At 42.6% G+C, this 23,508-nt stretch overlaps 1 protein-coding gene across 5 annotated transcripts in view; it reads left to right on the forward strand.

The window, feature by feature from the left end:
* Positions 1-23,508, forward strand: part of LOC124805317 (homeodomain-interacting protein kinase 2) — a 207,195-nt gene that overhangs the window by 65,123 nt on the left and 118,564 nt on the right. For 4 of the 5 annotated variants that reach the window (XR_007017438.1, XM_047265835.1, XM_047265837.1 and 1 more), the window contains exons 5-10: positions 37-255; positions 17,724-17,898; positions 18,019-18,242; positions 19,905-20,096; positions 20,265-20,561; positions 23,272-23,475. Coding sequence is in view for 4 of the 5 variants with exons in the window: in XM_047265835.1 (XP_047121791.1) it covers positions 37-255; positions 17,724-17,898; positions 18,019-18,242; positions 19,905-20,096; positions 20,265-20,561; positions 23,272-23,475 (1,311 nt within the window). In the remaining variant the exon portion in view is untranslated. The remainder of the gene's footprint in view (positions 1-36; positions 256-17,723; positions 17,899-18,018; positions 18,243-19,904; positions 20,097-20,264; positions 20,562-23,271; positions 23,476-23,508) is intronic. The other variant, XM_047265836.1, reaches the window with a different exon arrangement.

Here is a 23,508-nt window from a genome sequence, read left to right on the forward strand (position 1 = left end):
CTTACCAGAGCTCACTATGATTGAATGTCTTTACAGGTCAGCATTCTCTCTCGCCTTAGCCAAGAAAATGCAGACGAATTCAATTTTGTCAGAGCCTTTGAGTGCTTCCAGCACAAAAACCATACATGTTTGGTATTTGAGATGCTTGAGCAGAATTTATATGATTTCCTGAAACAGAATAAATTCAGCCCTTTGCCTCTCAAATACATTCGACCAATACTTCAACAAGTATTAACAGCGCTTTTGAAATTGAAGGTAAGTTATAGACGATGTTAAAAAGTGACAAGTTTGAAAAGCATAGTTTAATTTATTGGGATTGTCATACTGTAAAACTTGCTCTGGTATGTCGTGCAGGTAATATTGTATGTACCTGTCATAACGTGAGCACATGGCACACATTAACAAGTGTTCTTCAGTGCAATTCTATGTCCACACTCTCAGTATTAGTGGTCTAACATGTTACTATTATTGGACATTTTGCCACACTGACCACCATAGAGTATTCTCAAATCTTGCACTGCATTTTATTTCACTTCACACAGGTGGACTCTTCACCAAACCATCTTAAATTTCCCATACAAAATTCACACTTTACTAGTACAGGCAATCTTTTCATCAAGATTTAAATGTTTTAAATTTTCCTCTTGGGTCCTTTCCAAAGTTTTACTGATTATTACTTACACACACACACACACACACACACACACGCAGATCTTTAGAAGATACCTGACACAGCTTTCATTCTAGCTAATGTAGGCCATGTTAGTTCACAGTTTTTGTATGTTGTTTGATTAATTTTTATCACGAAAAACCATTTTAAAATATTGGATACAATTAACAATTGACACTGTTCCTCCTCCTTGTCAATCACGACAGTCTTTGCTGTTTTCACGTAGAAGGATTCAAAGCATTGTGTTGCTGCTGACTAAAGCATGTCATTTCTTTGAATGCTCTGACACACGCAATAAATGACACAGAGTTCATAAAATTTACTGATCCTATGAATTGTAGCCAGATAGTATCGTAGTCTACTTAACTAAAAAGTAATAGTGGTAGGCAGACATTTCTATACTCGGATCTTAAGCAGTCCCAGTTGTAAGACAATCAGTCCAACGAATAGATGCTGTGCTGAGTCGTCACCAGTACTTCAGTCGGCCATGTAAAGGGGCATGTTAGTCGGTGAATAGAAGTGGTTATGAGCTTGCACAACTTGGCCATAAATTGACCAGATGACTGGCCAACCTGATTTGCCGTCCAGAGATCCTGTGTTGTTCAGTGTCCTCTGAAATTTTGAAACTTCCTGGCAGATTAAAGCTGTGTGCTGGCCCGAGACTCGAACTTGGGATCTTTGCCTTTCGCGGGCAAGTGCTCTACCAACTGAGCTACCCAAGCACAACTCATGCCCCATCCTCACAGCTTTACTTCTGCCAGTACCTCGTCTCCTACCTTCCACCAGGCACTGAAATTTTGTTGGACATGAAGATGTAACGAGGCATATCGGTAGTATACCAATATCCCTTGGGCTTACAAGAAAAACAGTTCACACTCTTCTGATCCAGGACACTTGACTACAGTCAGTTCTGTTTTTTTAGGGTTGATTGTATAAACATCGCTGACTGGAGGTAAAATTTGACGTTACTTAAGAAATTGAACTCTGTTCAGGGCTCTTCCTACTGTATAACACTAAACTTGGATCCAGTGTAGGAGATTCAATGTTCGTTTAAATTAGCAAGAAACCTACTTGGCAACGTTTATAAAATTGGCTGTCAACACCTGACCTGGTAGTGTGCATGTTAACACGACCGCTTCCGGGATGGGGTGGTTTGCTTGCTGCAGTTAGAATTTACCTGGTGTATTAACAACAAGGGGTCACTGTGCCAGCGTTGATGTGGTTTCCCACATGCCCACTAGGTGAATACCTGGCTGGTTCCCATATTCCGATTTGGATACATGGTATGCAAACATTTTGAACACTTTCTCGCACTTGCACCCAGAATTTTTTCTATATCTAGACAGATTGGGTGCACTGCTTCTGTCATGGGTGGGTGAATAGGAGACTGATGACCTTACCTCTTTGGCATCCTTAAACACTTAAATGCAAAGCAAAGCTACCTACATGCTTGTTGCACTCTGAACACCGACAGTGGTTGTTCATTGCAGATTCACAGTATCTGTTATTGAAGATGTTATGTTACAAAGTTTGTTGGTTGGTTGATTTGTGGGGGAGGCGACCAAACAGTGAAGTCATAAATCCCACCGCATTAGGGAAGGATGTTCGCCAAGCCCTTTCCAATGAAACATTCTGACATTCTCCTGAAGTGATTTAGGGAAATCTCAGAAGACCTAAATCCGAATGGCTGGGCACGGGTTTGAACCGTTGTCCTCCCAAATGCGAGTGCAGTGTGCTAACCACTGCACCACCTCGCTTAATCATGTTATAAAGGTGGAGGAAGAGGAAGAGAAAAAGCGGTGATCTTCAAAATTTTCTCCTTGCAGAAAAGATTTGTTGCTTCAAATCGTATTGCGTCAACATAAGGATACAATAAAATGGAAAAAAAACCTGATAAATTACTGTGGGCAATAAGCAAAAGGCGTAACTGTTCCTATGCAAATACATCATTAGTAAATTCTGCAGTCATTACATTGTGACTCCTGTTAGTTTCATTTTCTGTTGGTTCTATGTTTTCTTCATAGACATTGTTTCATCCTGAAGTCATAGGAGGTGCTTTGTATGCATTTTAATATGGTCTTATTAAGTTTAGTGTCTGAGATTGCTTGTATGAGGTGTGAAAATTGCTTATGCAAGATTCTAAGAATGGATCCACTACTGCTTATTGGTTTGCCGGGCAGGTACACGGAGGATGGGGAGCGAGTCATTGTCTTGTCCTTGAACGCCCTCTGACAGGAAACTGTGTTTCCTTTATTCACCTCGTTCTGGCAGCTGGTTGAGTTCGGGTCTGTTAGGGCTTGTTGCCAGATTCTGTCTGCGTGAAAAAGGACATAAAAAACAGAGCAACGAGTTTGTGTGAAATTTTGTTTTAAATCCGGGAAATCGGCTTCTGACACTTATGAACTATTAAAAACAGCATTTGGAGATAATTGTATAAGTCAGTCAAATGTTTTTGTCTGATTCAACAGATTTAAAATGGCTGCAAATCATTTGAAGACGAACCATGGTCCAATTGTCCTTCCACCTCAAAAACAAATAAAAATGTTGTGAAAGTTCACGACTTAGTGTGCTCTGATCGTAGACTTACAATTAGGGAGATGGCTGATGAACTTAATTTAAGTTTCTATGCAATTCAGTCAATTTTAACTGAAGATTTGAACATGTGTCGAGTGCCCGCAAAATTCATTCCAAAAGTGTTGTCAAGTGACCAGAGACAATACCGACTTGAAGTGTGCCAAGATCTGATTAATCGGACTAAAAATGACCTAGATTTGTTAAATAGGGTAATTACAGGTGACGAATTGTGGGTGTATGGATATGATCCTGAAACCAAAGTGCAGTCCTTGCAGTGGAGGATCCAGGTTCACCAAGACCGAAAAAAGCATGGCAAAGTTGGTCAAAGGTGAAGACAATGTTGGTGATTTTTTTCGATTCTAGTGGTATTGTGCATTATGAATTTACACCTGGAGCACAAACAATTAACTGGGAGTACTAGAAATGTGTCCTTCACCAGATGGTCAGTCCTTCGCCATGGTAAATCCATTTATTATTCAGAAAGGTGTTGATGCAGTTGCCGGCCCTGTGAAATCCTGCTCTTGTTTACAGAATGGAACTTTGCTTTTGGAGACCACTTCTGATTCAGAGCGCAACAGCTGCTTGCTGCCTCGCTTCAGCTCAGTTACCTTGTTCGTGTCGAGGCCCATAGAACTAAGAATTCTTCCTGTGGTGTAATTTACACCAGACTGCTCGACGGTCTAACAGAGGCCGAAATTCAATCTTACCTCTCCGATCAGGGTGTCATTGCCATCCATCGTGTAATGAAAAAGGTAGATTCCTCCTTAGTGCCCACCTGCACTCTCTTTCTCACCTTTGATAGAGTGGTGCTTCTGCCCAAGCTCAAAGCAGGCTATAAAATTGTCACAGTCTGGCCATATGTTCCGAACCTGATGCGCTGCTTACCTGTGTCATCATTTCAACCACACTAGAATGTCCTATCAATACCCAGCCAAATGTTGTCACCTGTGGTAGGTATGTGCACAAGGGTGATTGTCCACCTCCTCCTCCCTGCTGTATCAATTGCAATGGCAGCCATGCTGTCTCGTCTCGGGATTGCCCCATGTATCTTGATGAGCGGGCTGTTCAAGAGATCTGGTTAAAGGAAAAAGTGCCTTACCCAGTCGCTCGCAAGTTACTGGCTAGTCGCCAACCCTGCGTTCTCCCATCTGGTGCCTATAGTCCTGTTCTTGTTGCCCTTGCTCTATGAAGGACATGGCCATGCAGACATGTGACCTCGAATTCAGCTCTGAGGTTGTGAAATCGCCCAGTGTCAAGGTAGCATCGCCATCCGCCCCTTCCAGCTGTGCAACAAACTGTCAAACTCTTGCCTCAAGGGGCGAAGCCACCATCTACACAACCGGTACGCTGGAAAGGACAGGAGTAGTACTCCCGTGAAGACTTCCTCCGTCCCTCCAGCCAAATGACATCTGTCTCTTCCTCTAACCAGAAAGGCTTGAAGAAGTCCACCAAAGGCAAATGGTGTTATCCTTCACAAACTCAAAGATCCTCTTTGATGGTGTTGCCCTGTGATACCTTAACCCCTCCAGTTACCGTGTCACCAGTGTGGCACCAATAACAGTTTTTCAGCATTGGACTCCACAGAGTGACTGCACAAGCAAGCTGATGCTTCTGCGGACCCCATGGAGCAGGATCCTCGTGCTTCTGTGCCCTGTATAGCGACTCTTCCCCGCCTGTCACTTTGCCGCCGAGGTGACACCCTTACATCTCTTCCTAATCATGGCTCTCCTCCAATCGAATGTTTGTGGTTCATGGTCCCACAGAGAGGATTTACGGCTGCTTTTAGCATTGCAGCGTCCCTTTATATTCTGCCTTCAGGAAACAAAATGTGCACTCATGATCGCTTTGAACGTTCCTATTTCTTACCCGATTCATTTTGACCTTCCCCCTGAGGTTGGCGTTCCATCTCATGGGGGGGGTCACGCTGCTTACACGGGATGACATTTGTAGTCAACCCATCTCCATTTCTACCAATATTCAAGCTGTTGCAGATTGGCTTTTCCTTCCCCACCTGACTTTTTCCCTCTGTACCATTTGTGTCTCTCCATCATTTGCTGTCACCAGGGCAGACTTCCTTCAGCTTATTGGGCAGCTACCTTCCTCATTTTTGCTACTCAGTGACTTTAATGTGCATCATCCCTGTTGGGGTTCTCCCAGGACCTGTCACAGGGTGCCCTCTTGGTAGACCTTCTTAATCAACTTAATCTCTTCTGCCTTAACACTGGAGTACCCACTTTCCTTTCAGGCTCCTCACACACCTATTCCCATTTGGACCTATTCTTGTGCACTGCCCAGCTTGCTCCTTGTCTTGAGTAGTCCATTCTTTCTGACACCTACTCGAGCAACCATTTCCTGTGTGCTATCCGTTTGCTGACTCCTACCCCATCCGCATGCACGCCTAAATGGCAGCTTCCTAAGGCTGACTGGCACCTTTACTCCTCCCTGGCGACCTTCAAAGAACATGATTTCCTCAGTTGTGCTGACCAGGTGGAATATGCCACAAACATTGTCCTTACTGCTGTAGAACGTTTCATTCCCGCACTTCCTCTTTACCATGTCATGTCCCAGTCCCTTTGGGCACTGGGGCATGTCACGGCACAATTTGTGCACGGAGACATGCTCTCCACGTTTTTAACTGCCATCCTAAGATGTCAAACTGCATTCATTCTAAACAGATGCATGCAAAGTGTCGTCACATTTTTTGGGATAGCAAAAAAGCTAGTTGGATTTCATCCATTAGTTCTTTTAACAGTTCCACACCTTCTGCAGTTGTGTGGGCCAACTTCCGACGGCTCTCTGGGACCAAGATCCATTCCCCAATTTTCGGCCTGATGGTAGCTGATGATGTCATTGTGGACTCTGTTGATATCTCCAATACCTTGGGCTGCCATTTTGCTGAAGTTTCGAGCTCTTCCCACTATCACCCTCCCTTCCTCCATCGGAAACGAGTGGAGGCGGCTTGGGTAATACCCTTCAATTCCCTGAATCGTGAGTGCTACATTGCTACCTTTACTATGACAGAGCTAGCTCATGCTCTCACTTCATCCCGATCCTCCACCCCAGGGCCAGACGCTGTCCACATTCAGGTGTTGCAGGCAAGTGCTTTCTGCTTAACACATACAACCGCAGCTGGGCAGAGGGCAAATTTCCTTCCCGAATGCTGACGTAAAGCCACCGTCATACACATACCTAAGCCTGGTAAGGACAAAACCCCATCTCTCTTACCAGCTGCATTTGCAAAGTGATGGAACGTATGATTCATGCCCGGCTGGTGTGGTGGGTAGAGACTCACAATTTACTGACGAACGCACAGCATGAATATCAAGCTCAGTGTTCTGCAGTAGACCATCTACCATCTCGTTACTTTGTCCACCCGCATCATGAATGGTTTCCTGCGGTAATCCCAGACTGAAGCTGTATTTTTCGATTTGGTGAAGGCCTTCAACAACTGCTGGAGAACTGAAATCCTCCGTACTCTTTACATGTGAGGCTTCCGCAGGTGCCTGCCCTGTTTCCTCCAGGCATTTTTAAAAGACAAAGTTTTCGAGGTGCGTGTGGATTCTGCCTTGTTGGACACCTTTAGTCTGTAAAATGGTGTGCCTCAGGATTCCGTCCTGAGCGTTGCCCTCTTTGCTATTGCTATTAACACTATAATGGCCTGTTTCCCGTTGGGCATCTCCGGTTCCGTTTTTGTTGACAATTTTACCATCTATTGCAGTTCCCCGCAGACCTGTATTACTAAGCAGCATCTTCAGTGCTGCCTTGATCATCTTTACTCCTGGAGCATCGACAACGGCTTTCGCTTTTCCGCTGACAAAACTGTCTGTACGAATTTCTGGCTGCACAAATTTTTTCTTCCACCATCTCTACATCTTGGGCCTGTTGCCCTTCTGTTCGCTGAAACTATAAAATTCCTGGGGCTCATGCTTGATAGGGAACTCTCTTGGTCCTCCCATGTGTCTTACCTGGCAGACCGCTGTACTCAGTTCCTCAGTGTCCTACGTGTCCTCAATGGTATTTCCTGGGGTGCTAATCAAACTGCCCTCCTCCTTTTGTACCGGCCCCTTGTCTATTCGAAACTCGACTATGGGTGCTTTGTTTATACGTCTGCACGTCCATTCCTCTTATGTCGTCTCAGCACTATCGTGGCAGCCGTTTGGCCAAGGGCGCCTTTTACACTAGCCCGGTTGAGAGTCTGTATGCTGAAGCTGCTGGACTACCACTGTCATACCACCATGACTTTCTCCTCAGCAGGTATGCATGCCATTTGTCTGCCATGCGTGGCCACCTATCCTATGCCGCCGTATTCGATAATTCCTTTGATTGCCAGTATGGGGCATGTCCCTCTCCTCTGTTACCTCCTGGAGTCTGCTTTTGGAACTTGCTATGGCGGCTTAACTTCACACTACTTTCAACTTTCTCAGTGGGTGTGAACCCCTCACCACCTTGGCTTCACAAAGTAGCCTGTGTTATCTTTGGCCTTCATTCGCTTCCTAAGGACACTACTCCAGCCTCAGTCCCAAGCAACTTCATGATAATACCTTTGTATACACTGATCGCTCTAGGACTGACCGTGGGGTTGGGTGTGCCTTCGTCATTGGCACACGTGTCTTTCGATATCAGCTTCCGGTGTACTGCTCAGTATTTACAGCTGAGCTCTTCTCCCTGTCTCAGGCCACGGAGTACATCCGGCGACACAGTCTTTTCAATTGTGTCCTTTGCCGGACTCACTCAGTGCCTTTCAAAGTCTACATGCACTGTACACTGCCCATCCCTTCGCGCAGCGGGTCCAGGAAAACTGTCACTTAGTCTTTCTTGGTTTAGCCAGTGTGATGCTTCTGTGGATTCCTGGTCATGTCGGTCTGCCAGGAAACGAGGCTGCTGATGCTGCTGCCAAGGCTGCAGCCCTCGTACCTCAGCCCGCGTGTTCCTATGTTCCCTCTGATGATTTCTGTGTTGCCGTTTGTCAGGAGGTGGTGTCCCTTTGTCATCACCAGTGGTCCTCCCTTCTTGGGAATAAGTTCAGGATTGTTAAGCCCCTCCCAGTGGCTTGGACGACCCCCTCTCGGCCCTCCCGCCGGGAGGAGGCCATTTTAACTAGGCTGCATATTGGGCACTGCCTTTTTAGCTGTCATCATTTGATAAGTGGCACTACCCCACCACTTTGGACACAATGTGCCCAAGTTTTAACTGTCCGCCACTTCCAGATGGAATGCCCATTTTTTTTAACCGTTTACGTTCCCGCTTGGGTTTTCCGTCTGCTGTATCGGCCGTTTTAGCAAATAACGCATGGGTTGTCAACCGCATTTTACTTTTTATCCACCGAAGCAATATGACGAAGGCCATTTAATTTTTAGTTTTGGACCTTCGTTTCATATGGTGTCTTTTTAGCCCTTTTTCCTTGTGCCTGTTTTTAGCTGTTTTCTATTATGTCAGTAGGGACTGACGTATAGTCATTTTTTAACTCCTCTCTGTCTTTGTGTTCTATAGTTTTGACTTGGGTGCGTATGACTCCAGTTATTTTTTGCGCCCTAAAACAAAACAAAACAAAACCTGTCGATAGACTACTGGTTGATGCTGTGATTCCCCCTCTTTTGAATCGGTAGTCAGAGCTCCTGGTTTCCTGTGCCTTTGCTATCCACTCTTTCCCTGTTCACCTTTCCAATTCTATTCTTTCGCACCTTTCGACATCGCCTGCCGACTTCCTGCCCTTGGGTTGGTTTACAAGTTAGGTTCCACCTTGCTTCTCTTCATCACGATTTGAATGTTCCCACTTTATCCTGTCCTCTGAGCAGCCTCCCTTGGTTAGTTCCTCTGCCCCAAATTCGGATTGATCTCTTTCAGGATCCAAAAGCCTCCATCGCTCTGATGGCATGCCGTTGTTTGTTCTATCTGCTCTCGTGGGAGTTTCAGGTTGCTGTTGTTTTTTACAGCAGTGGCTTTAAATCAGCCAGTCACATGGGATATGACTTCATGTCTTCTGTTGGTACGGAGCATCATCTCTTGCCTGCCATGTGTCGGGTGTTTACTGCAGAATTGATGACCATTTAGCGGACACTCTGCTTTATTTAATGGTAGACTCTCACCTGAGTTTTATTATGTACTGACTTGATGAGTGGCCTTCAGTGGCCCAGTGTTTTACCCTCCACCCCTTGGTCTCTGCCATCCACAGCCTTCTAGCTGATCTTGACAGTTGCTGCTTGTTCGGTTGATTTCCTGTGGGCCCAATCTTCTGTCTGCAGGGGGCAGCCATCTACCCCCCTATCCTCTCTGATACCTCCAGGGATGGATTTGCGGCTTCATGTCAAATTCCTTTTTACTCATATGTAGCCGACTTGTGGTGAGGGGCCACCCCTATGTGTAATAAACTTTGTAGGATTAAGAGGACTTTCGCCATGTGGCATTTTTCTTTGCGCCTTTCCTGACGGGAATCTGTCCTCCTCTGCTGTCTTTGTATCAGCTGTACAGGTTGAGCCATGGTTTTTTCTTTGCAGTGAACTACCACCGCCCCCCTTTTGTAATTGTGAGACCTCCTTCATGGTGATATGTATTATGCTGGACCGCCTCCACCTTCTGCCCTTCCCATTAAATATATGCCCTCCCACTCACTGCCTCAGGGCGTTGGTGGATGACCCTCGCATGGTTGCATCCGTCCTTGGTCTTTTCATGAAAGTAGTTTGTTCATATAGATTTTAGCACCTGAATTTACTTCTAGAATCTCTCCCACACCAGCCATGTCTCCCCTCCCCCCCTTCTCCTACATTTTGTTTTGTCTTTTGTTCCCTATTGTTTCCCCTTATATATAGAAAGAAACATTCCACGTGGGAAAAATTTATATAAAAAACAAAGATGCTGTGACTTACCAAACGAGAAAGCGCTGGTAGATAGACACAATAAAAAACACACAAACAGATTTCAAGCTTTCGCAACCCAAGGTAGCTTCATCAGGAAAGAGGGAAGGAGAGGAAAAGACGAAAGGGTGTGGGTTTTAAGGGAGAGGGTAAGGAGTCATTCCAATCTCGGGAGCGGAAAGACTTACCTTAGGGGGCGAAAAAGGACAGGTATACATGCGCGTGCGCGTGCGCGTGCGCGCACACACACACACACACACACACACACATATATATCCATCCGAACATATACAGACACAGGCAGACATGTAAATGCAAAGAGGTTGGGCAGAGATGTCAGTCGAGGCGCAAATAGAGAGGCAAAGATGTTGTTGAATTACAGGTGAGGTACGTGGTGCGGCAACTTGAAATTAGCGGAGGTTGAGGCCTGGTGGGTAACGGAATGTGACTAGTAGAGCAGAGCAAGTAGTATGACAAATACAGTAGATGTAGTAGTATCAAATCAGGGGTAAAAAGAAAAAAAAAAATCAAGGAATGTACCTGGAGTCAGCAGAATGCGCGTTCTGGGCTACCAAAACAATTGTGTAATCAATGCCTGATAAATAACACCTTGCTAAATGACTTGCTTATATTTTGTTTATCAATGCATGTTCAGTAGTTAAGAAATCAATACTCATTGCATAGTTGCTGCTATTTGAGCCCAGAGAGTACATTGGTAAGCGATGTTCAGATGTTATTGGTTGCAGGCAAAACCAACATAACTACTCACCATATGTTGGAGATGCTGAGTCGCATATAGGCACAACAAAAAGACTGTTGTTCAAAATGAGCTTTTGGCCAATAAGGCCTTTGTCGAAGACCCCCTCCCCCCCACACACACGACCAGAGTCTCTGGCAGTTGAAGCTAGACTAAGCGCAGCAGCACCTGTTGAGAGAGGCAACTGGGTGGGTGTAAGGATGAGGCTGGGGGGGGTGGGGGCAGTAAAGTGCTGCTAGCAGGAGCATGCAGGGTCGAAGTGGAGAAAGGGTAGGGCAGCTAGGTGCAGTCGGGAGGTTAGGTGGAGGGTGGGGGAAAGAAGAATAGTGGAAAAGGGGAGAACTAAAAAGACTGGATGTGTTGCTGGAATAGGAACAGGGAAGGGGCTAGATGGGTAAGGATAGTGACTAATGAATGTTGAGGCCTAGAGGGTTATTGGAACATAGGCCATATTCCAGGGAGAGTTCCCACCTGCGCAGTTCAGAAAAGCTGGTGTTGGTGGAAAAGATGCAGATGGCACAGGCTGTGAAGTAGTCATTGAAATTAAGAATGTCATGTTGGGCAGTGTGCTCAGCAACAGGGTGCTCCAGTTGTTTCTTGGCCACAGTTTGTTGGTGACTGTTCATGTGGACAGAAAACTTATTGGTTGTCATGCAATACTGTGGTTGCAGCTTAGCTTGGAGATTACATGCCTCTTTTCACAGGTAGCCCTGCCATTGATTGGATAGGTGATGTTTGTGTCCGGACTGGAGTAGGTGGCAATGGGAGGACTTATGTGGCAGGTCTCGCATCTAGGTCTATTTCAGGGATGTGTTCCATGAGGCAAGGGTCTGAGAGCAGGGTTTTGAATAGGGATGGATGAGAACATGGTGTAGGTTCGGTGGTTGGTGGACTACCACTGTGAGAGGGGTGGGAAGGATCACTGTGGGCATGGCAACCAACACGCTGTCTGTCCGCATGAATGTCCATGGACAAACTGTGGCCAAGAAACAGCTGGACCATCCTGTCACAGTGCGCTCCGCCCCACACGACGTTCTTTATTTCAATAACTGCTTCTAATTTGTGCCACCTTGATCCTTCCTGCCAACACCAACTTTTCAGAACTGCACAGGAGGGAACTCTTCCTGCAATATATCCTACGTTCCCATAACCCTCCTGCCTCAACCTTCATTAGTCATTATCCTTACCCATCTAACCCCTTGCCTGTTTCCATTCCAGCACTACACAGCCACACAGCCATCTATTCCACCAACACACCCAGTCTTTTTATATCTCTCCTTTTCTGCTAATCCCTTTCTCTCCCCTGCTCTCCGTCTAACCTCCCGACTGTACCTAGTTGCCTTATCTTCTCTCCACCTCATCTCTGCATGCTCCCACTAGCAGCACTTTACCTTCCCCCTCCCTGCCACAGCCACCTTCTTGCCCCCATTTGGCTGCATCTCCCATCATGTACTGCTTAGTCTGGCTTCAGCTGCCAGACTCTGTGGTCTTGTGTGTGTGTGTGTGTGTGTGTGTGTGTGTGTGTGTGTGTGTGTTCTTCGACAAATGCCTTGTTGGCCTGAAGCTGATTTTGTGACAGTGTTTTTGTTGAGCCTGTCTGTGACTCGTCCACTGCTATATGGAGAGTAACAACTATCTTTTTCATAATATTGTTACTTTCCATCCTGGATTTTCCATTGTTTCACAATTTCCTTTCTTATTCTGCTGCTTAGTGTCTATGCAATGGTGAATCAAATATAAACTGGAATTTTTTTGTAAATTTATTTAAGCTTCAGAAAAATCCATACAAACCAACTTATTTTTCTGTGTAGTCAACTGAAAGAGAAAGACACTTTTCCCAGCGGATAGTCAGTTTCTTCATCTCGATTTCATAAAATTAACATGGCTGTGACAGCAGCTAGTTGCCCACAAACACTTCGACAATGCCATTGTTGTCATATCTATGTCCTTCAGCTCCTTTCTGTAGTGGCCCAACAAATGGAGAATGCAGGGCCATAAGTCTGGGCACTGGGGAGGATATACTATAGTAGATCAGAACAATTTTTGAATTTTTTGTTGAGTATAGGCAGCTGCTTGGTGATCATGTGGGGAGTACCATAACTTACGTCAGTCTCTGTAGCAATTTCAGAAACCTTTATTTTGTGATAATCTTAAATAAACTGACTAACAATGCATATGTTCTCCTCAAGACAGTTTCAGTGAGCTGCATTCTCATCTGTTTTTTGTCCTCGTAGAAACTTTGTTCCATGTGTACACTTGAGTCTTTCTCAGAGTGATGACCCTGTGCCGCAAGTCTTTCAAAATTTTGGATGGTTTTTCTTGCTTTGTTGGGAGTCTCTTGAATATAATGCATTGGTGCAGCAGATGATGGTACCTCTTGCTCTGACATTGCGATTCTGACTAAAGGAATGGCTGGACAGCATTCTAGCTACATAGAACAATCACTAGAAATGAAAGAAACACCACTCTCCGTTTACAAAAAGGCCACATGAAACCAAAATTCTGGTTTACATTTGTCTCACCCTTGCAAAATGGCATTAAATTAATCATGTAAATTATGAGAAGTCTCCAAGAATTGTTATGAGATCAGTTATTATCTGCACTCGTCACACAAATAGCTAATAGTTACCTTAACATAACCTTACAGATTGAAAAATATATTTTGAGCTTCAGCAGTTTGGGACTGGTGTGGTTGTATATTTGTGTTTTAATAACAGCTTTTTTATTATCTAGGTTTGTATTTGCTCAAAATAAAAAGCGTTGTTTTGTAATGTCACTACATTGTAAACTGATTATTACATTTGAACATAACTTTGATCTCTGCGTTTTCATCAAAGTCGACACTCCTTGGTTTCAACATAATCTGAGATTTGTGTTTATGCAATGCAGGTTTCGGAGTTCAACTTGATATGAGGTCATTTTCTGTGTTAATCCAAGGTCAAATATTCAAAGTCAGACACTTTGTACAATTGGCCCTTAATCGTCTTTTGTCTGGACAGTAACTGTCACTGTTGTTTTTCTTTAATTCTGTTAATGCACTTGTAAAACTTCAAATAACATTCTCTTCAAAATGTCACGCACATTCCACATGGCCCTAACAGAATTATGTTAAGACTGTTGTAACTTCATGTGTAGGAGATAAAGGCTTAATGGCTTGAATATATACAAAGGGGTCCAGAAAATATAGACTTTCTTTGATAGTTAATATCTTTGGAACAAAATGACATATCGTTGCAATTTTGTGCAGTAGTGTACTTCATTGTTTGCTCATCAGATCTTGGTGCATGCTTTCCAGCAGTTGACAGTGCAGCAGTGAATGAATTAAGATTGTCGTTTGAGCAGTGCAAAGCTGTATTGAAGTGATACTGGAAGTACAAAAACATGGAGGTACAATGGCAGTGCCATAATGTGTACGGGGCTCAGCCACCAACACATACAACAATTTATTGTATTTGGGATAAATTTGAAGCCGATGGTAGTGTTGAGGATGTGCATAAGGAAAGGCCTGGCCAACCAAAAACATCAAGTCCAGCTGCCACCACTGCTGTGTTGCAACATTTTACTCGATCACCTCAAAAAGTTTCCTTCGAAGGTACCCCAACTGGTGAGGTGTTTCTTCATGTGCTGCAAATGTTGATTTTACCTATCATCCGAGATGTGTTTGAAAATGAAAGATTTTACCTACAACAAGATGGCACTCCGCCTCCCTACCGCAGAGATATCAGAGCCTACTTGATGAAAATCTACCTGGGCAATGGATAAGTCAAAGAGGAGCTGTTGAGTACCCACCATGGTTTACAGACCTCGCACCTCTTGACTTCTACCTATGGGAACCTTGAAAAATGAAGTTATCTGTAGAAGCCAGCAACACTGAAGGAGCTGTGAGAAACTATCAAGGCGTCCTGTGTGGCTATCACACTGGCAACACTGACAGCTGTAGTTCAGTAGACACTTAGTGGCATCGACATTGTGTAGCTGCTAATGGAGGTCACTTTGAATGCATAAAATAACTTTGCCTCCATGCAAGAATTGTAGTGGTATATCATTTTGTTCCATTAGTACTGATTATCAAAGAGTGTCTACATTTTTCTGGACCTCTCTGTATAGTGAAATTATGGACTTGCCTCTGTCACTTTTAATCTAGTTTCCCTAGATCAATAGCATTGCTGTATGAAAAGTGATGATAACCTCTGTACTTTTAGCCAATTTTACCTTTACAAATTACAGTGGGACTTTGACAATAAGTTCAAAAATTTAGGTTTCTCTGTAATTTTATTATTCGTGTGTGATGGGTGATTGAAGACTATTTGAGAGTATAGTTTGTTTCATTCTTCATTACATAGCTTTTGTTGCATTATGGTGCATGCATGCTAGAAGATTTCGTTCTTAAAATGCACTTGAATCAGAGTCTTGATGAGAAAGATCACTCAGTTCCCAATTTTAAGCAGTCTTAATGTTCAAATTTCGGCTCAGCCACCTATTTACAGTGTAAAAAACACTTAAATTTATGTGTTTCAAAGGTCATTTCTTTATCAGCAGTATTACCGTACAAGAAACTTTAAAAGCAACCAATATAAAGCGTAAACAAGAGCAATGAAAATAAAATAATGCTGCTGCTTCCCTTGCAACCATGTATTCTCAAGTTGTACATCCACATCATCGTCATCTGATAAAATAGTGATGGATGTGGATGTGCATCTTACAAAGACACTGCTGGAAGGGAAGTAGCCACATTATTTTATTTTTATTTCTGTTGCTTATGCTTTATATTGGTCACTTTTAGAAGTTCTTGTACAGCAGTTCTAATGGTGAATAGTTAACCTTCAGAATATGAGAGAGAGAGAGAGAGAGAGAGAGAGAGAGAGAGAGAGAAACAATGCAAGAGACTGCTATTTGTTGTTACCTACACTGCTGCTTTCCTTGATAATGATCAACAAGAACCAAATAATAGACTGCGTATGATAGAAGATGTTCTGAACGAGAGTTTAGCGAAAATTTTTCTCTGTTTGAAAATCTTTGCAGGCGCCTCTTTAGTACATTACATTCTGCACAGAAATTAGAGCCATCTTAGATTTAAAAATCTAGTCAATTGCCGTGCTTGATTTCTGACTGTATCACTATTACGCATAAGAATAATACGATTATATGCATGACATGATATGTATATTTTTCCGCGTTTGCTGTTGTCTCACTCTAGTTTCGTAGTTTAGTAGGCAGACAGAATTTAAATGAGATAGCAGCAAACACGAAAGAATACGTGGCAAAATGTTTATATTTGTATTATTCTTATGGCGAAGAGAATACTGCATGTGATTCACAATCATAAAAGTTCCTATTAGCAACCATCTCTTCTCACAGGTAGGAAAAAATTCAGAACGTAGAGTTGGCCATATTGACAAACATCCCTAACAGTCTTGTCAGTCAGATTTTCGTAGTACATTGAAATGCTGCAACATTCGAAGATGAACAATACGGAATTTGTATTTGCTTCGATGGATAATGTATGAAAATGCAGTGGTCGTAACTCGGGGCGGAGGAAAAAAAAAGCTCGTCATCCAACCTTTTACTGATGCAGAGGTTTTGGCGCCAGTATTTATCTTTGTGCCTGCACCTACCAACATTTTTCAGAATTTCCGCTTACTTTGCACTCGATTCTAAGCCGCAGGTGGTTTTTTGGATTACAAAAACCGGAAAAAAAGTGCGGCTTAGATTTGAGTAAATACGCTAGATCTACTAATGACCTTCCTGGACATTGAAAAAGCGTATGATAGTGTACATAGAAGCAAAGTGTGGAAAGTCCTGGAGAACAGAGGAGTAGCAAAACAGATTATATGGAGGATAAGGGAAATGTACCAAGGAAGTGTGAGCTGTGTGAAGGTGGGAGGAGAGAGATGAGCTTGGACTGAACAGAAGAATGGTTTGAGGCAGGGAAGTCAGTAAAAAGGTTATATACCGGTCATACTATGCCCTGATCCTGACATATGCATCAGAAACCTGGGTTATGAAAGGAAGAGAGAAAAGCAAAGTACAGGCTAGTGAGATGAAATTCTTGAGAAACAGTATTGGAGTGACAAAGATAGACAGGTTAAGAAATGAGAGGATCAGAGGGTTAATGAAGGTGGAACCATTACAGGAGGAGATAGAGAAATCAAGGCTGAGGTAGTATGGACACGTTAAGAGAATGGAGGAGAAGAGGATACCCAGGAGGATACACGAGATGAAACTGGAAGGAAAGAAACCAAGAGGAAGACCGAGAGACAGATGGCTGAAAGGAGCAGAGGAATGCGTCCAGAAGAAAGGAGAAGACTGGACCAAGGTGAAGGCAGAGAGATGGTGGCAAGATGATGGAGAGGCCTATCTTCCATACAGACCTGACCAGAGGCTGGAAACTGTCCAAAATGATGATGATGATAATGATGATGAAGTAGGTGGTTGAGCTAGTATTGTAACATTGACTTTTACAGCCATAAACTCACGTTCATTACAGATAAAATCAAAGTTAAGTAGTCTTTCCATACATCCCCAGCTCTACATTTTTGTTGCTTGCCACCAAACAAAAGTAGTTCTATTTAGTTGTTTCTTACATTTCTTACTTTGATTGTAGCACACACATTCAGTGCAATGAGGCTTGGATAAGAGGTGGTTTTCTTTTTTTGAATAATAATTTGGTGGTAGCACTTCAATTTGCTCTAAAATAGATTCATCTTTTCCTGGCAGAAATTGTATTGCTACATGATAGTGATAACACAGACAATAAAAATGTATTATCTAAATTAATAGAATGCTTTTTTTGGCTAGCAAATTTCTGCACAAAATAACATTTGGCTTTGCAGAGAGATTTTCTGTCAGTAACATTGTCATGTTCTTACAGCAACTTGGTCTCATTCATGCTGATTTGAAACCTGAGAACATCATGCTGGTTGATCCTGTGAGGCAGCCTTATAGAGTGAAGGTAATAGACTTTGGAAGTGCGTCTCACGTAAGCAAGGCTGTCTGCAATACCTATCTGCAAAGTCGCTATTACCGAGCACCAGAAATAATATTAGGTGAGTCTTTTTCTCTACTGAGGTGAATTCTCTGTTGTCTGACTTCTCTGTTAATGTTTAGGTAAACATTAAGAATCAAATTCTTTCCACATTATGAAAATTAGGTGTTTTCTTTTTCAGGTTTGCCGTTTTGTGAGGCAATTGACATGTGGTCGTTAGGCTGTGTTGTTGCAGAACTTTTTCTCGGATGGCCACTTTACCCAGGGTCTTCAGAATACGATCAGATTAGATACATCAGTCAGACTCAGGGCCTTCCTACGGAGCATATGTTGAATAACGCCTCTAAAACTACAAAATTTTTTTATAGAGACATGGACAGCACGTATCCGTTTTGGCGACTGAAGGTTAGTACACTACCGCTCCAACTACTACTGCTGCTGCTGCTGCAGCTGCTGCTATGAATTCCACAATGTGTTATTAGGCAAACACCATTTGCAGATTGTACACCCTTATGTTTCTCCTATTGTTAAACTGAGTTGCACATCACCTTAACTGACTAGGTGTGTGATGGAGAGGGAGTGAGCTTAATGTTGGCTTCAGATTGTGGCTGTAAGATGTCAAATGTGTAAAAAGGAAGCTGATACTGGAGCAGTCAATCACTGTAAGGCATGGATAATAGGAGAATAAACTTACTGTCATTGAGAACATATTTTGGTATTGGTTTTCTGCCAAAAATTCTTTCACTTTGTGGTTCACTGATGTCAGCAGGAGAGTGATATCTTATTACGAAAAGTAGAATCTTGTTAGAGCAGTTTTTTTCGTGCAGGCCACAGTAATTATTATATGGACTGCCTATTTTCGGCAAATTTTAATAGCCATCTTCGAATCTGAAAGAGATTTTTACAACAGAGTTTTTACAGTAGTTTTTTACAGTATTAAAATTCGAAAGTCATTATGTCAATTTTTTTAAAAAAAAATATGTGCATTACATACCATCTGCATACAGCAAACATTGTGCCACTCTACGTAGTGCACTGTCATGTAGTTATGAACATATAGAATCTCAACTATAATGTAGATAAAAGCAATTGTGAAAAATCCGGTGTCAAGATTATAACAAAACATGTCAGAGGTGCACATACCTTACTGGATCAGACACATTAGAGCAGCGTTATATGTCCCGCTATGTGGCGGGCTCGTGATTGGCTATCACGGGGCTCCAGCCTTTGCAGCATCTTTTTCACTTCCATGCTGCATATCTGTCCTCTTGCTATTTTTCCCCCTCCCCAGGAGAATTTGTTTAGGGTGTTTTTTTGTGAATGTGTTCCACATTTTCATAGATGACATGAGAACTCTCTCTCCACTGTTTTTCGTTCCATTTTGCCTTTCTTCGTTTACCTTCTCCTATCCTTCCCCCGCTTCACCATTTGAGGCTCCTCTTTATCTTCTATTCTATTCCGTTGGTTCTTGGAGGAACATACATATTAATAACTTGAACACAAAGTATTAATATACTATATAGTGTAATAGCAAAAAAAAAAAAGAAAATAATATGGCTGTTCAAAAATTGAGATTTTTTTAAAAAATTTGCAACCATTTCCAAATGATAAAATTAAAAAAAAAAATTAAGTATTTTTGAGTCCACTAAACATTAGGAAATTCACCCACCAAACATAAAATTTTTCTGAGATTTTCAAGCCACTAATTTATTTATTTATATCTGGACCACTTAATATGAAATGACCCAGTAAGAAAAAGGAGGACTTGAGTTTATTCTCCCATTATTGCTTTTTTATTTATATTCTCTTGCTTTTTTGAACACGTTTTTCTCAACTGTTTATTAATGCATATGCGAACTAAAACAAAATAGATTTCTTTTCTAAATGTCATATAATTTTGTATGTCATTCCTCATTTCTTCATTATTCTTTCCATGTTGTCCAAAATACGTTGATCTTTTGTGACCTTCAGTATTAGTGTGCTGCTGAATCGTGAAAGTCTAGTTTCAATGTCTCAGATATATTGTTGCAGGTTTTCAAAGTATGCATGTATCCTATTCTTTTGCAGACTCCTGAAGAGCATGAAGCGGAGACTGGAATAAAGTCCAAGGAAGCAAGAAAATACATTTTCAATTGCCTTGATGACATTGGTCAAGTAAATGTTCCTACAGACTTGGAAGGTGGAGAACTCCTTGCTGAGAAAGCTGATCGGAGGGAGTTCATCGATCTTCTTAAAAGAATGCTGACAATGGACCAGGTAGCAATATTTATGTCATAGTAGACAAAATTTTGCACAAAAAAAGTTGGCCAGAACAGTTGTAATTTGGAAACTGATGGTTAGATATAGAAACATTATGTAATTCAATTTAGTCATATGAACCTCTGTAATATTTTTATCTAACACATAGTTGTGATTTTTAAATTTTAGGAGCGCCGCATCACACCTGGTGAAGCACTCAATCATGCTTTTGTGACACTGGCACATCTTGTAGACTATGCACATTGCAACAATGTGAAAGCTAGTGTTCAGATGATGGAAGTTTGCCGTCGCAATGGGTATAATGGTACATCAACGACATCTCATCATCAGACGGCGCAGGCTGGACCACCTCCTCTGGTCAACTTTGTACCCAGTTCCAATGGCAATGTTACCTTAACGTTCAACAATCAGCTGAGCAATCAGGTACAACGCCTGGTGAGAGACAGGGCCGGATATGAAAACCTGGTTTGTTATTTTTTTAAGCTTTTTGTGCATTTATTTATTTATTATTTATCCATTCATTCATTTTTGTTACAGTCTTATATGTTCCATTTGTATTATATCTGATTTATACACATTATACCCTTTCCATTTTCCGTTTCTCATTCTTCCCTGTATATTATTTTGTATTATATTTTGTAGCAGGTATTCTTTTAAAATTGTGTTTATCAGTGCAAAGATTGAACTTTTTGAACTGCTGCCCAGAAATGCTTTATAAATGTATTTAAGTATATATTTTTTGCTACATTGATATAAAAAGTATTATAGTCCTGTGACAGAATTGGAGTAGGAAGTGCCGGGTTGGTGGATTGGGCAGGTCATGCATGGGGTGTTGAGCAGTGATAAGACCCCTCAGGCGTGGGGTTGGGAATGGGAGCTTTTTACGTATGGACCAGGATCTCGTGTAAGATGGTGGGCTTTAGGAGTAGTGGGAAGGATCTTGGGTAGGATGTTCATCATTTCTGGGCAGGGTTATAGATAATCAAAGCCCTGGCTGCCAAACTGTGACCAAGAATTACATTGACCATCTAATAACACAACGTGCAGCAGGGCATAACATCCTAGAGTTTAATGGCTGCTTCACAACTCATGCCATCTGGATCCTCCTCTCTGCCATCAGCTTTTCTGAACTATGCAGATGGGAAGCTTTGGCCTTAATCTCCATTAACCTACTACCCACACATCCTTTATCCAACTGTTTTCCCTTTTGTGTCATCATCGTGCACTGCACTCCATGAGCTCCGGTACCCGTGTATCACGTGCCTACCCCTGTGTGTGTGTGTGTGTGTGTGTGTGTGTGTGTGTGTGTGTGTGTGTGTGTGTGTGAGTGAGAGGGGGGGGAGAGAGAGAGAGAGAGAGAGAGAGAGAGAGAGAGAGTGTTCTCTCTCTCTTTTGTATGCATCTGCTGACCACTCTGTGCTTCTACTATTTAGTGAGTTACTTACACCTCAAGATAAACTACACATGCTTGTGCTTTACTGAAATGCAGAAGGAATGCAAAGAGAATGGTTGAGTTATACACACAAAGGTATCCCAACAGGTGGTGCTTAGCAAGAATGACAATTCAGCAAATATGCAAAAAACTTGCCACTGCTAGGGCACTGGAATATAATGCAGAGGGCAAGAGCAAACGTGCAACAAGTGGAGCGAACCAGATAAATGTTTTGACAAGTGTTGCTTATAATCTGTTTTGTATTCCTGCCAGCAGATATCAATATGAGTGCAGATGAACTGGCACAAATCTTGCATGGGAGTAATGCCTGTGAAGCATTATATGGGCAGAACTGTTGACTCGTATTTTCACCTGTCAGCAGTGACAGGTCAGGGTCAGTCAGTTCTTACGCTGACGTCAGCTACCTCGGACCTAGTATTTGGCTTGCACCATGCTAGTCTTCAGTCATTCATGCTACTTCTATGCTTGTTTCTGCGTGGTGTTCAACACACTGCTGCTCGCATGTTGAGTTATATTACCTCTTACGGGTTTCAGCTCCCCGGCTCTGTCGTTGTGCCACTGTCAGCTTGTATACTTACATTTGTGTTTACAGTTATGGTATCTCTGTATTATAGTGTCCTGTGCAGATACAAAAATCCACGTGTGGAAACTCCTTTGACTAATCAGTGGTTAGTTTGATGTTACGTCTTACTGATCTACCTGCCATACATGTTTACATTGTGGCACACTTGGTTGCACCCATTCATGAAGGTACTGACCTATATGAGGTGCGACAGAAGAATAAGTTTCTCATTTTCCATTATTCCCTTGGTGGTGTGAAAGCTCTTTGGCAAATTAACCAGCAGAAAAACTGATATAGATTATACAGAACTCCTTCTGCTTCAACAGGAGAGGAAATAGATCACTTTGTGCTGGGTGCTAGGACACATGATGGGGATAAGAGGAATTGAGCAAGCTGTTCCAACAGTGAAGGAAATCTGTGAGGATTTTGAAATTGGTGAACATGGTATTCCTGTTGTATGCTACTATCTTGATGTTGAGCCAGATATATACACCTGTAGGAGAAAGAGAGGCTGGTGCTGAGAAACAAGAAGCTGCAGGCGGTGAAAGCAGCAATTTACATCTGACATTCTTTCTCCTGATCACAGATCCAGGATGAAAATACTCTCCCTTGTCTTCTTGTGCATGACTTTTCTGCTCCTATGAAAGAACATCCTGGTTTTGGTTTTTACTGTGCAAATTTTAATGGACAGTGTTTTTTGTTCTGACAATAGGACAGAGGTCAGCTTAAGTAGGGACCAGCCCTCTGTGGTACAAATGTTCAGACTTCAAAACATTTTGTGGATTGTCAGGATGTAAACCTGTGTGTGTGTGTGTGTGTGTGTGTGTGTGTGTGTGTGTGTGTGTGAGAGAGAGAGAGAGAGAGAGAGAGAGAGAGAGAGAGAGAGAGAGAGAGAGAGAGGGGGGGGGGGGGGAGGATGTATGCGTGCGTGGTGCGCGTGCTTGCTTGCATGCATGCCAGTGAAAGCCCATATGTTTGCTAGATTTTATTGGTATTCCAAAGTAAATCTTGGGAGGAATTGATTTGCTCTTAGAGAAGCTTACTTTCCGGAAATTAGTTTTGTGTTTACTGTTGTGTTTGCCACCTGTGACATAGTTTTTATGTAGGCTATCAACACACAATTCACTTTAATTTGTATTATGTTCTTTTGCCTGTTTCAGTATCAGTTGTACAATGGGCGATCGGTAGCACGGCAGTACACCAATGCTGCACGTGGTGATCCATTTCATCAGCATCAGTTGGTTTCATCCATCCTTTGTCCCACTGGCTATCAAGGAATGGGTTCTCCTGCTAAACATGTTACAGTTGTAGCTCAACAACCTCCTCCGCAGTTGCAGATTCAGCCACCTATCATATCTCAGCAGGTACAGTAGATTATTTACATCAGTTACACATCA

Source organism: Schistocerca piceifrons, chromosome 7, assembly GCF_021461385.2.
Source record: "Schistocerca piceifrons isolate TAMUIC-IGC-003096 chromosome 7, iqSchPice1.1, whole genome shotgun sequence".
Classification (NCBI taxonomy): domain Eukaryota; kingdom Metazoa; phylum Arthropoda; class Insecta; order Orthoptera; family Acrididae; genus Schistocerca; species Schistocerca piceifrons.